The following is a 14,933-nucleotide window of genomic DNA, read 5'->3' on the forward strand; positions in this document are numbered from 1 at the left end:
CTGACACTTTCCAATTCTCTGGCTGCCCTCCTTCCTTCCTATTCTCTAACCCAAACTGAGGGACTGTAGTTTCCCCGCTTTGCCATGCATATTCCATAATTACAACTATATGAAGCATCAAATAGTGGGAGGGCAGAGAGCAAGAAAAAAAGCATTGGGACTCATCTTGTATTCTTGTGACCAGAGCTCTTGTGACCAGAGAATTTGAGATGCCAGTCCAGCAACCACTGCTATTGGTATTCCTGTTACTTGCCTGGGGTGTTAGACTTGGAAAGAATGGAAAGAGGACTTAAAACACAGGATTTTCTCCACTCCTACCTTCAGGAGTCCCCTTTTTTTGCTTCTTTGACCAGAGGAGGAGACTTTTCTTGGAGTGTTTTCTATTTGAATCCAATGAGTGCTTCCTTATTTTGCGCTGCTTTTGAATCCAAGCTGGGTAATCCAAGCAGATGGAAAAGATAAATAAAACAAAACAGGAAACCCATTGCTGGTTTGGTACTACTTTGAATTCTGATCTTTTCCCTCAATTCATATGCTACCATTTACTCTTTAGAGTCCTCATAGAGCTGTTCCATAAAGCCTTTCTAGGGTATAGTTGTATGCAGTGTGAAATACTAGGTACTTACTCCATCTTGCCTTGAAATGGAATCCCTTCTCTTTTGAAAAGATATAAAGTGTATTGTTACATTTTTGTGCTGTATTGAGAGGCAGACATTTCCTTGTTCTTGTTTTTCATTGTGATATGTAGCACACTAATACACAGGTGCCAGTATGGAAAGATTACATAACATAGGAAGGGGAAATATACAGGTAGCAAAGTTTATCATGTAGAAAAACATGAATGAAATATTTGTGTAAGCATTTTGGGGTAATATATTCTTACCTTTCAACCCTTCTTTCTTTATTTTTATTTTTATATTTATTTTTAGATTTCACTTATTTATTCACAAGGGATAAACTGGATGCTCTAACTGGTAGGGTTAATGAGGTGGAAGAGAGAGTGAGTGACATAGAAGACAACCCTGCTTTCTTTTTAAAATTCTACTTAATTTACTTGAGAGAGAGCACATGTGCATGAGCAGGGAGAAGGGCTTGGGGAGAGGGAACAAGGAGCCCACCATGGGGCTCGATCCTGGGACCTCGAGATCATGAACCTGAGCCGAAGGCAGATGCTTAACTGACTGAGCCACCTAGGCATCCTATAATAATTTCTGATAGACTGCTTTCTGAAAGGAATGGATTGCCATTAATGTGGCATAGTTTAGGTATGGCATAGAACTCATGCTAAAGCCAGATGATTTCTTGGAGAGTGTTCAGGAAATTCTCTGGTTTTCTTCTTGGTTTGATTTTATCCTCCTCCTATGTCACACCCATCGAGTGAAGGCACCAGATATGGAAAGTTCAGAACCATTGCTCTAGGGGACTTCAGACTTATTTCACTGTTTATTTTTAAAGCTTAGAAGAGAAACTTCGAATGATGGTACACACATTTTATAATCTGACATAAACATTAACATTGGGAATCCCTCCAGTGCTAGAAAATGACACCTACTTAGTTAACTCCTGGTTGTCATTTCATCTTATAACTTATCAGATTTCTAATTTCTTTTTAAAATGTGATTTTCCCATAATTTTTTTTACCTTAACACCTGTGATACAATTGGTTAAAAATTAATTTTGGAGAAAAAATCAATTTTGGGAAAAGGATGAACTGATATGATATGAAACAATCAGGCCTGAGAGCAGATTTCCTGTAGAAATTATATTAAATGGACCAAAAGCCGATGTTAGGGAGAAAAGCAATTCACAGCTGCCGATTTGGTTAGAACATTATGTTTAGGCCATTTGGGCCTTTGACTCTGGGTTACAAACTCAGTAATGGTTTTCTAAAATAGCTTCCAATCTCTTGCATGTGCTTTCAGCATACAATAAGGCAGACTAGTAAAAGAAATACAAGTGTCGTTTTCTGGAGAGATAGGAATGATTATTCCCAGCCGAGCAGGTAAAACATATTGCTACATGAAGAATGTGCTCTTTGCTGATTCTCAAGGTTTTATTTATTTTTATTTTTATTTTTAATATAAAGTGTCAGCACACAGAAGCAAGAGAAAATTCACTTGAAAATGTCAGAAAATAAAAGAAGCATAGCAAATTGTATTGCAGGTAAAAATCCATTTTTGCCAGGAAACAAACAAGCAATGGCTGAGAAGCTTGCTGATGGTCCTTTTGTTTCTCTTTGATTTAAAGCCTCATGCCTGTAATCTAATTAACATCGAACTGAGTTGCAAGTACAGTGGCCTGTTTGGTTCAATAATAATACATTTATATGAAAGGTTAATGAAATGAATTTTTCCTCCATTCAATTCATTAAAAATTGTTCTATAATCAACGGTTGCTAATGGAATAGAGATTAAATATTCATGTTCATAAATTTTCTGTGTCATTTCTGATTTTCCTTCATTTCTGCCTCCATAGGTTGAATTTTGTGAGTACAAGAGTTCCCAGAAAAAAATCTTGATTTAGAGGTTAATTGCACGCCATTAATTCTTTAATCAAAGAGGTAGTGTGGAATAGTGGGAAGAGAAAGAGTTCGGCAGCGGGTTTGTCTCAGTTTGTAGCTGTATGATTTGGGGCAAGAGTCATAAGCATCTCTTTTGTGTAATAGGCATTATAAGAACATCCTGCAAGACATTGTGAGGGTTAGTGATAAACTATGAAAAGCACCTAGCGCTGTGGGGCACAGAGTTAGCAATTCAACAAATGATAGCCGGAAACATTTTTGGAAATAAAACACCTACATATATGCAGTAGAACTTAGTGATGATTTGTAGTGGCAGGACTGCTATGGTAAGACAGGGCTCTTGCTAATTCTAAAACAGGTATCAGGTTTGGGTCTTACAATGCCTTGTAATTCTCATAATCAGTGTGTCAATATAAAGTCTTTGAGAGGAAAGACTTTTATGTTTCTGCATATAGATTTTTGGTCTCTGTTTTCTGCTACCTTCTTTTTCACCTGGGCCAGTGGACTTTATTTAAGGTACATACAATGTTTTTCCCAGATAATGAATTTACTAGATAATTGAAGCTTACCTAATCAACTACGAAAGTGTAAACATCTTATTTTTAACTTATTTTTCAGAGAAGAAGGGGGGAATAGAGGGAGAGGAAGAATCTTAAGCAGACTCCACACCCCAATGTGAGTCTAAATCTCAAGAACCTGAGATCATGACCTGAGCAGAAATCAAGAATCAGCTGCTAAACTAACTGAGCCACCCAGGTGCCCCTACTTTACAGGCTTCTTAAAGAGAAGATGCCAAGCATAAGTTATTTCCCTAGTGACTCAAGATAATCATTATGATCATTAATTTTTGTTTTGTGTCTAATTTTCTTGTCAGTCCCTGGCCCACTTTACCAAAGATGATTTCTGATCTGCAAGCTGGTGAAGCAGATGAACCACTTGATTAAATAGCACATACCAAATAAGAGTAACAGTGAAATATTAAGTTTTGTTCAACTTTTTAAAAAGTGGCTACCTTGTGTTTTACGTTTCATATGTGATGTCAGTCAGACAACACTTTGGAGGTTGTCATGATTCTCCTCTCTCTGAGTGGAAATGGAACATGAAGTTCAGTGAAGTTAGGTGTCTTGGACAAAGGCACACAGCTAAAAAGTAATCAGGACAGGATTCTAGTGTTAGCTTTATGAGTCCTTTCTCTTACCAAGCTGCTTTGGGAGTAAGGTACATAGCTTTAGTTCAGAGCTTTGGTAGTAGTTGTTTCTCTTGTTTAATATATCCTCTTTCAACTTCCAGTTTAGATTTGTATTTGGAAGTTTGTTGTTAGAGAAAAATCAAATTTTAGAACTGTATTGTTCGGTCTAATAGCTACTACCCATTCCTGGCTATTTAAATTTAAAGTAATTAAAATGAAATAAAATTTAAAATTTAGTTTTTTAGTCACTTTAGCCACATTTCAAATGCTTAGTGGCCAAATGTGACTGGCTAGAGGCTACCATTATTAGACGGTACAAAGAATATTTCCATCACTACAGAAAGTTCTATTGATGTATACCTTTTTCTAAGTGAAATATACATAACAAAATACATAATAAAAATAATTTGCATATAAAAATAATTAGCATATATGTATCCATACAGGTGCCTATTTGATATAAGATGGTGAAAACTTATTGAGGGGGTGCCTGGGTGGCTCATTCAATTAAGCATCCAACTCTTGATTTCAGCTTGGCTTATGATCGCAGAGTCCTGGGATATAGCCCTACATTGGGCTATGGGCTCATCAGAGTCTGCTTGTCCCTTTCCTCCCCCTCCTTGTGCTTTCTTTTTCAGTTACAAATAAAATCTTAAAAACAAAACAAAACTGGGCAGCCTGAGTGGCGCAGGGGTTTAGCGCCGCCTTCAGCCTAGGGAGTGATCCTAGAGACCCGGGATCGAGTCCCATTGTAGGGCTCCCTACATGGAGCCTGCTTCTCCCTCTGCCTGTGTCTCTGCCTCTCTCTCTCTTTCTCTCTGTGTCTCTCATGAATAAATAAATAAAAATCTTTAAAACAAAACAAAACTGATGAGGACATGGGTCTGTGCCTTCATTTTTGTGTATCACATTTTTATGTGATATAATGTATAATTTATAATATATAATAAATATGATAAAGGTAATTTACGTATATTTACATTTTGATCATATCTCATGCCTATTTTAAGTAATAGTCTTTTATTTTCTCATACAAAGCATTCCTGAAGAAGTATATGAAAATCAGATATGTAATATATTAAGAGGGAAAATACTAAACCAGAGATTGACATGTTTAGTGGGCAGAAAGTGTTAATTCCTAAATAACTAAAAAACAAAATCTCAAATCATACCTTTCCTTTTTAAGAATATTTTTTCACATTCTCTAATTTTATTCTTTTCATCACAACTGAGCATAGTTAGTTGTTCTGTGTACATCCAGTGATATTAAAGTTTTTCTGCCTTTGGCACCCTGTAATCATTTTCATTTTGACCCAGTTGTGTTAAATTATAGATTAATACTGTTGCTTTTTAAAAATGAGAATTGGCATTCCTATTTTTCCCATTTCTACTCATTTTTAAATAAAATAATAAGGGAAAATTCAGTAAAATAGTTACGTAATTTTTAAACACTCTTGAAAAAGATGGCAATGAGGTGGTAGCAGTGGTATGATTGGTTAGCAGGTATATCACCATGTTATAGATATATTCTTTAGAAAATGTAAAAATCTTCAAACAGTGAAAGACATGAAGAATATTAAAGTGTGAGGAAGTACAGATTAACTGAAAGAATATTTGTGAATGCTTGAACTAATAGACTCTATATGTAAGCAAACACAATGTTATGTAGCATTACATATTACATGTATTTGTTCTATATTTTATGTCTTACATATATACATGTACCCATGAGCATAGTAATTTACCTCATCACTCATTTGAGCTGTGAGAAAGTAGGATGTTATGTTATTACCGAGTTTAGTGATATTTTAGAATTGGAAACCACAAATGGAATGTTGAAAGTAAAGGCTTCCAGGTCAGGTCCTTCGTTGCTTCCAGAGATGCTTGAAGGGTGAAGAGCTTACTACTTCCCAAGTTTATTTAGTCTTTGAGTGTTCGTACTTTAAACCTGTTTTAGTCCATCTGGACTGTTATGACAAAATACCATAGACCAGGTGGCTTAAACAACAGACATTTATTTCTCATTGAGAAGTCCAAGATCAAGGTGACAGCAGATTTGGTGTATGGTAAGGGCTCACTTCCTAGTGAATAGATAGGCCATCTCCTTGCTGTGTCCTCACATGGCAGAAGAGTATGAGGGACCTCTTGGTTCTCTTTTATAAGAGCACGAATCTCATTCATGGGGCTCCACTCTTATGACCTAATCACCTCCCTAAAACTCCACCTCCATCACAGTGGGGGTTAGGTTTCAACATACTAATTTTGCAGGGACACAAACATTCAGTCCATTGCGAACTCTCTGAAATGAGAGGAATGGCCACATAATAAAAAGCAAATACTAACAGTTACGACAATAGGGCATAAACTCTTTGGTCATTATTACTGCTGTTTACATTATTATTGCTGAAATATTACCAAACCTTACTATTAATAAGCAATTACTGAAGGTAGCAGTCAAGACATTAAGAGTTTTTTTTTTTTTTTTTTAATATATTTCCCCTATGGACTGTGAGTTGCTTGAGGGTAAGAGTCCTGACTATTTCTTTTTATTTATGGTATACATCACAGTGCCTGGTGCTGTAGATTTTTAGGTAATGTTAATGGAAGGAAGTATGGAAACTTATAACCCAGTTGTATTTGTATTATTTGTGAGGTTGTTTTGTAGCATGTGCGGAATAATCATTGAGGGCTCTTTTTTTTTTTTTTCATTCATTGAGGGTTCTTTGTGGTAAATGACTGCAACACTTGAAACTCTAGGCACCCCACTTTTAGTCCAGTGTATTCACTAACTCCCTTCAAGTTTCTCTTCTTCACTAAAGGTTCAGGTTAAAACCATTGTTCTCAGGGGATGGGTACTCTCAGTAGTGAATCCACGTTGCTTTTCCTTCTCCACCTGTTGCATAACCTGTGGCTAGAATGTGGTGTATGCGAGAGGTTTGCAGAGGTTGCCTGGGCACCAAGTGTTCAACATTGTGCCATGGGCCCCACGTTCGCTTATCATGCTGCACATATACTGCCTCTGCTCCTTTCCCAGATGAAATAGCTTCCTGTGAAACCTATGATGGTAAGAGAAAAATTGGTAGCAGGAACTCAATAGGGGAGAAGCAGATAGGCCAAGGCAGATCACATCAATTCTCTTGAAGCTATGGTAAACAGCTGTGAATTTCACCACATTTTGACCATCGCTTTGAAAAAGGCTAGCAGAGGATCCTGTGAGTGGCTGCTGCATCTCCCAAGACCTGGTAATACTAATTTGTTGTAGTCAGGTGGATCAAATTTTGTCTAGGAGCCTTAAAGTAGTGAGTTCCCAGTTGCAAACAGTCTTTTAGGGAGCAGAGGAGGAGTGAATGAAGCAATGATAGGAATTGAATCATGTTATATTGATAATAGGATATTTGAAATATTTATTGGGCTCCCCTTATATTCTGTCGGTCTATAATTATGTATTCCTATTGTGATTCTTTTCTCATTAACTTATGATCAAAATACCTAATTTTATTGTGTACTTTGTGTCAGGCACACTGTGCTAAATTCTTTTTATTCTATCATAGTAAACTACAGTCCATGTTTTATCACCATCAGTTGAACTCCATAGAGGCATTTCTCTCACAAAAGTATAGATAATTAATTTTTATTTAACAGCTATTTGTATATGCAGTAAATATTGTATGGAAAAGTTGGCAGAGTCCCAATCTATGAGTGAGGAACAGGGGTTTGTCAGAGTTTGAACTAATTATGCTTATGTTTATTTTTTTATGTTTTTTTTAAATTTTTTTTTAATTTTTATTTATTTATGATAGTCACAGAGAGAGAGAGAGGCAGAGACACAGGCAGAGGGAGAAGCAGGCTCCATGCACCGGAAGCCCGATGTGGGACTCGATCCCGGGTCTCCAGGATCGCGCCCTGGGCCAAAGGCGGGCGCCAAACCGCTGCGCCACCCAGGGATCCCCTTTTTTTATGTTTTTAAAAAAATATTTTATTTATTTATTCATGAGAGACACAGAGACAGAGAGAGAAGCAGAGACACAGGCAGAGGGAGAAGCAGGCTCCATGCAGGGAGCCTGTCGTGAGACGCGTCTCCTGGATCACGTCCTGGGCTGAAGTCGGTGCTAAACCGCTTAGCCACCCGGGCTGCCCTATGCTTATGTTTTGACAGGGATACAACTAAGCTTTTAATTGAGGAAATCTTATAGAGTTGAGTTGGGGGTTCCTGAGGTGGCATAAAGGAGGACCAAGGGAGACCTTTGAGCTTTCTCTCCTATACCTCTTTTCAAAATCTTTTGAAGAAAGGAAGCCAGGATTGTGGGCAGCTTAACCAAGTTGTACCTTTTCTCATCCCATTTCTGAATGCCCTAAGAAAACAAAACACACACACTCTTCTTGTGTAACTGCTGTGTAAGCTTGAGACCCTGACTTGCATTTAGCACTGAACTTAGGGGGATCCCTGGGTGGCTCAGCGGTTTAACGCCTGCCTTCAGCCCAGGGCGTGATCCCCGAGTCCCGGGATTAAGTCCCACATCAGACTCCCAGCATGGAGCCTGCTTCTCCCTTTGCCTGTGTCTTTCATGAATAAATAAAATCTTTAAAAAACCCTGAACTTTGCCTACCTAGACGGAATAGATAAACCATACTTTTCAGTGATTTCATTGTCAGACAGGGAAAGGAATTGTTCTTCTGATAAAGTAATGAATGATAAGGTTTCATTTTAAATATACAAGAAATTACCAAATTCATTGAGACTCATTAGATTTTTGTGTTTTCCCCCCAGTTTTATTGGAGTAACAGCACTATATAAGTTGAAGATGTATAGCATGATTTGGCTTACATGTATTGTAATTGTAATAGAAGTGATTGCCACAATAGATTTTTGTGTTTCTTAAAATGTATACCTGAAATCAAAACTATAGACATTTTTTATCTCTCTCCATAAATAATAATAATAATAATTTACAGATATTTGGTATATATCTATATATGTATAATATAAATAGATATACTTTTTTAGTTTATATTTTCTAGAAATGCTATATTAAACTAAACTGTAGTTATTTTTAGTTGGAATGTGGTAGATATTGCCTCCTGGGTTATAGAAATCACCTAAAATGTGACATGAAAAGGATAGTGACAAATGTCTATAAAGACATTAAAGATTAAAACAGTGGCTGAGTCCATTGAAAGGAAGTGATCTTATGAATTAGTAATACAAGTGCATTTACAGGTTATTGTCTTACTAGGATCTGAGTTTTAACAGCTGCTGGTGGTTTAAACTAATAGAAATCTGAATAGCCCATAATTGAGTATTCATTCTATTTATGGATTGTTTCTTAATAGAAACACTTAATAGTATTACCTATCTTAAATTACTTCAGCAGGGAGTTATAAAAATGAAATAAGATAAGGTAAGTACATATGTTTTGTGTACATGAACAGTGCTCTCTGTGTATGTAATATAAAATAATAAAATCATATATTAAGTTTATTGAGTGGCAGTTTTAGGAGTTGATTGAAACTTCATTTAGATCCCATGAATACAATTTGTGACAATTTCAAAGTATATTGGACTGAAAAAGTTAAGTGTCTGTTATAAACATATTATAAGGTTATTTAAGTGGAATAGGAGGCCAACTATTTTAGAAACAGATGTCATATAAGCAATGAGTGTATTAATGCCTTTTTAATGTATCATTTAATCAGATACAAGGTCCTTTGGTAGTTATATATTAGTAATACTTTGTTCATTTACTTCTTTTTACTCTGTGTACTTGAAAACAAACTGCATGTCTTAAGACTATTCTAAAATGTAAATATTTTATTAATTTTCTGGTCCTTTCTGCAATGATCTGGAAGGAAGGATGTTTTCTTTTAATTAGAGTTGGTCATACTAGTTTTTAAACTAATCCAATTAAAGAACTTGGAGGACAATAATCATATTTTGCTTCTGAGCGAAGCACACATATTTTAGATAACAGCTTTTAAATATTATGTCTGAAACACCATATTAAATGTAGCCATCTTTTATCATTATTAAAATTATCTTAATAACCATAATACATTGATTTTTCTCTTTAATATATAAAAGGGGAAAATTTGGGCAGCCTGGGTGGCTCAGCGGTTTAGCGCCGCCTTCGGCCCAGGGTGTGATCCTGGAGACCCAGGATCGAGTCCCACGTCGGGCTGTCTGAATGAAGCCTGCTTCTCCCTCTGCCTGTGTCTCTGCCTCTCTCTCTGTGTCTCTTATGAATAAATCAATAAAATCTTTAAAAAAATTATGTAAAAGGGGAAATTTGAAATAAGTGGAATTTGAGTGTCTCTCATTTATATTGCATTATGCCAGATACTTTGGTGAGACATAAAGAAATCTTCAAATACCTGTCTTTTTTTTTTTTAAATACCTGTCTTTGAAGAGCTTATGTTGTTAAAGATAGGATAAAAAATATTTTAAAAATAATTTTAGAAAAGCAATTTGTAAATAAATGCCAAAGAATGTGGTAGAATTAATAAATGTTCTAGAAGTGAAAAGAGCAGAAGTTTTAAATAAAATTTTCTTGAAAGAAGTAATGCTTACATTTTATGGTATTGGAAGAAATCAGAATTGATTACTGGGTTTTTGAACCAAGACAATCTCCATGAACTAAATAAAAATTAATTAATTAATTAAATCTTGTCTGCTGACCAGTTTTTGTAATCAAGAATCACTACATGCCTTCTTGGAGCATAATGTATAAGTAAAACATGCATTATTTTTTCTGTATTTCCAGGCATACTTCCGACAGGGTGTTGCCCTCCAGTACCTCGGACGTCATGCCGATGCCCTGGCAGCCTTTGCATCTGGACTGGCTCAGGACCCCAAGAGTCTCCAGCTTCTGGTGGGGATGGTAGAAGCTGCCATGAAATCTCCCATGAGAGGTAAATATGATGAAACTATTTGATATGACAGTAATTTAAAGTAGGGCATTTCTAGCCTTTGAAGACTTTGGACTCAGGCACTGAGAAATGATAGGTTATCAAATTTGCTAAGATTCTGTATTTTCCACAAAGGAAGATCAAGAATCACTGTCAATAGCTGTTGTTAATGAGGTGAAATAGGATAGTAGTAAGGCCACCAGCCCAGAAGCTTATGGACATGGGTTATATTTTTTAATTTTTCATTAACTATATGAATGTGTGTGAATGAATTAACTTCTCTGGATTTTAGGGCTATCTAAAGATTACTTTTTTAAAAAGATGGTTCTAAGATTCTAGACTTCTAAATCACAATAGCTCTATAAGTAAATTGATTTGCTCAGTTGGACCAATATGCCATCTAGAAAAAATCAAATAAGAGAAGATATTAGGCTTTCTGATATTTCAGGAAAGGAAATATGGACCTGACTGTAAGGCTGTGTGTAACATTTTTCAGAGGAACATGAAAAGATTATATTGAATTGAAAGAGAAAAGACAGACACTAGTTATATGGTTGTTACTTCTGTTGTTACTTGTGTTTCATACCAATAAGTATTCTGGAAGAACAGTGGATTGAAAGTAGTACTGGAGGTTGGAAGAGTTCTAAGGGCCAAAACTGATTGGCTTCATTTTGAGGACATCAATTTTTGTGGCAGCTCTTAGGTTGGGCGGAGAGGGTATAACAGTTACCATCTTTGCAGGGATGGAGACACTAAGGCAGACAGCTAATAATGTTCCATATTAGATTATGTCAAACAGAACTCTGTTTTGTCTCTGAAACGGCATGTTTTTGAATGAACCTAAAAATTTTGATGGCAACATCATTAGACATTTTATCTAGTTTTGAACATATTTGTGACTTTATAGTTTTAATATATTGGCTAGTACAGTACTTGGCTAAGTAAAAGTTTGATGAACTAAATGGGACTCCTATAGTCTCTTGGTGATTTCTAGCTATGAAAAATGTTTTCCTGAAAGTTGAAGGTTGCATGTTTAAAAAAAAAGTGATAAGGAAATCTCTCCTCATGTGATTTTATAACCCCATACAAAGCTGAGTCTTTACTTGTAGGAACCAAATGGCTTTTCCCACTGGGGGACCTACTGTTAATAAACTCTGACTTAGAGCAGATGTGCTTTGGAGCTGCAGGGCTTGTGTGTGTGTGTGGGGGGGGGGAAGTGGACAACAACAACAAAAATCAATCTGTCTCTCCTTGCCGTTCTCTGGCATTTTCTCATTCTTTCCCTATATCCTTCTGCAAGCAATTTACATGGAACATTTTTTTTTTTAAATTTAGTTCATGAAGATATCACTTCTTTATTCTGAGGTGTTTCTGCTGCTGCCTTAGAATACTGGAGTGAATGTGTTGAGATCAGCAGAATCATACTTACCATTTTGCCTTTGAAGCAATTTGTTTAGGTAAATGTAAGGAAATCTTCCCTGCACTGTGAGAAATAGTTCAATGCTGCTGTCCCCCTTAGGGTTTTCTGTGCCATGTTCTTTCCCATCTTATACTGAGTGACCTAAGGCTGACCCTGGAGAAAGCTGCATCTTACAGGTGCCTGGAACACTTCAATATTTTCTTCTCTTTCCTTAAGGCAATTTGATTTATTTCATTTATTTTTAGCATTGCCTTTACCACTGTGTCTATTCCAGGTGGGCTTCTCTTATCAACATTTTATAGAGGTGGTTGCTTTGCATGGTGTTGTTCTGTGCATCATCTCACATCTTAATGACCTCTCTTTTTGTCATATGGTTGTAATTCACAAAATCTGTCATCATTGCTGCCCATTTTTTACCCACTGTTTATTTTAGCTTCCTGCAGCTTTCTAAGTTCCTGCTATTGTTGCATAGCTGTGCAGTTTGGTCACTTTACATATAGGTCTGATCTGTTGTATCAGTTGTTTTTGTTTTGTAATTCTTTTTTGTTTTTAATTTATGATAGTCACACAGAGAGAGAGAGAGAGAGGCAGAGACACAGGCAGAGGGAGAAGCAGGCTCCATGCACCGGAAGCCTGACATGGGATTCGATCCCAGGTCTCCAGGATCGCGCCCTGGGCCAAAGGCAGGCGCCAAACCGCTGTGCCACCCAGGGATCCCTGTTTTGTAATTCTTAAATGCAACGGAGGAAGCTCCCTAGTCCAGGTACTTCTATAAGGAAACAAAGCTCTAGTGATATGCACAGCATCCTTGTGGTTTGACCTTTTGGAGAAGTTTCAAGATTTCATTTTTTTTAAAGGTAGGGCCAACCTACATCAATATGTCTTCGTTCCCAAATACATATGCTATATTTATCCATATTGAAACTTACTGGATTTTTTTTACTTGATATTTTGTTACTTGATATGTTGTTGCTTATATTGCTAACTGAATTGTCTGTTTTACTTTATTAAATCATTATGGTTTTACTCGTGTCACCAACCAAGATATCAGTTAAACTATTCCTATAGATATATTTACATCCTTATATATAATGTATTTCCTTAGATCATTAATGAAAACATAAAAATAAGTATAAATGTAAAATGATATGCTTTTTCATGACCTCTCAAGTTATCCTTTTACTGTTTTCCATTTCTCCTTTTCTGATAGCCTTTCAGCAATTTCAGCTCATTGTATCTTATAAATGTTTATGCAAATTTGCATGGTATAGCATAGTACTACTGCCAACCAAATTCAATAATATAATTACAAAGTGAGATTGAGTTTACCTTTATTTGTTCCTCTAAAGGCGCCAGGGCTGCTTCTTGCTGAGGGTTCTCTTGTGTATATTTTCTCTCCTCCTGTTAATTCGGTAATCTAAAGACTATTACATTTATGGGCTATCACCTGTCGTGGTGTTTCTACTAGCTCCAGAGGTTCCAGGGAAGCTAATTTTATGGAGTGCTGATGGAAAATGGCTGTTGAATGTATAAGCTTTTCTCTCAGGGTCAACTTGGGGCTCACCTTTTATTTGCCTAATTGCCACCCACCCTTGGAGAATTCTTTCCCTCTGATTTTCTTTTAGGTGGCAGTCACTTCACAGGAGGCCTGTTTCTGAAATGTTATTTTAAAAAAAGATTGGAATCTAATCCCAGTGCTGCCATTTGCTGTTTCTCCGACTGAGCAAGGTTGTTTCCTTTCTCTATACCTCAGTCCTTACCTGTAAGAGGGAAATGACAGTATATTGTTTTGAGAATCCATCACTACAGGGCATAAGCTGGCCCTTGCCCATGACCTTCCCTGCTTCAGTGTCATGCACTTCTCACTGAGGAGCACACATAGAAGCACTGTTAATCCTGCTCTTATATTTATGACAGGCACAGTGCTGTGGGTGTGGAATGAATACCACACCATACATGTGGTCCTCTTGCTGAGCACTCACTGGAGAACTTTGTCTCAGCCCCCAGTGCCAGGAAAGGCTGCATTTCTCCTGACTGTTGCTGTATTTTTATTTAGAAGGTCTGGGAATTTTAGAAATAATCTTTATCCTTTTGCTTTGTCCTCTATGAAGCATAGAGCCCAATGTCCTGGCCATCTTTAGGAAATGGGCTGGGGCTTATAGTCTGCCTGTCTGTATGCTGAGTTTTTTTTTTTTTTTTTTTGTCTTATCCTTACTTTCTATTCATTTCTGGCTTCTATATTTTCTACCTTTATATCTATGGAAGGCCTTCGAATCCTTCTGGAACTATATATAGACACGCCTGGGAAAATGTGAAGTGAGTGGCTTAGACAAAGTGCTAAACATGTCAGTTGTTTTTCTTTCTTTCTTTTTTCTTTTTTTGAGGAGGGTTAAATTTTACTTTTTTGTATAAACCAAAAGTTTTCTAATGGTGGTAAAATATGTGTAACATAAAACTGACCATTTTAACTATTTTTTTAAATTATATAATTCAGTGGCATTACATACATCTACAGTGTTATGCAACCATCACCACCATCCATCTCCAGAACTTTCTTATCTTCCCAAATTAATACTCTGTACCCATTAAATAATAACTCTCTATTTCCTCTCCCCCCAGCTCATGGCAACTACCATGCTATTTTCTGTCTCTGTGAATTTAACTACTCTAGGTACCTCATATCAGTGGAATCATACGATAGTTTTTCTTTTGTGACAAGCCAAGTGGTTTTTAATTTAGTTGCCTCTTTAAGGAATTAACCTAAGAAAAGGTGAAAATTAAAATTAAATGAATGTTAGGAAAATTACCTCTAAATTTTGTTTTTTTGGGAGTACTTTACCCTCATAATACTTTGCTTACTTACTTTTTTTTTAATAAAGATTTTATTTATTTATTCATGA

At 36.4% G+C, this 14,933-nt stretch overlaps 1 protein-coding gene across 3 annotated transcripts in view; it reads left to right on the forward strand.

Moving 5' to 3' along the window:
* The window catches only part of TTC28 (tetratricopeptide repeat domain 28), a 621,782-nt gene that overhangs the window by 301,662 nt on the left and 305,187 nt on the right, over nt 1-14,933 (forward strand). For all 3 annotated transcript variants that reach the window (XM_055322350.1, XM_055322351.1, XM_055322352.1), the window contains one exon: nt 10,469-10,616. In XM_055322350.1, the coding sequence (XP_055178325.1) occupies nt 10,469-10,616 (148 nt within the window). The remainder of the gene's footprint in view (nt 1-10,468; nt 10,617-14,933) is intronic.

This window comes from Nyctereutes procyonoides, unplaced genomic scaffold, assembly GCF_905146905.1.
Source record: "Nyctereutes procyonoides isolate TBG_1078 unplaced genomic scaffold, NYPRO_anot_genome, whole genome shotgun sequence".
Taxonomy (NCBI): Eukaryota; Metazoa; Chordata; class Mammalia; order Carnivora; family Canidae; genus Nyctereutes; species Nyctereutes procyonoides.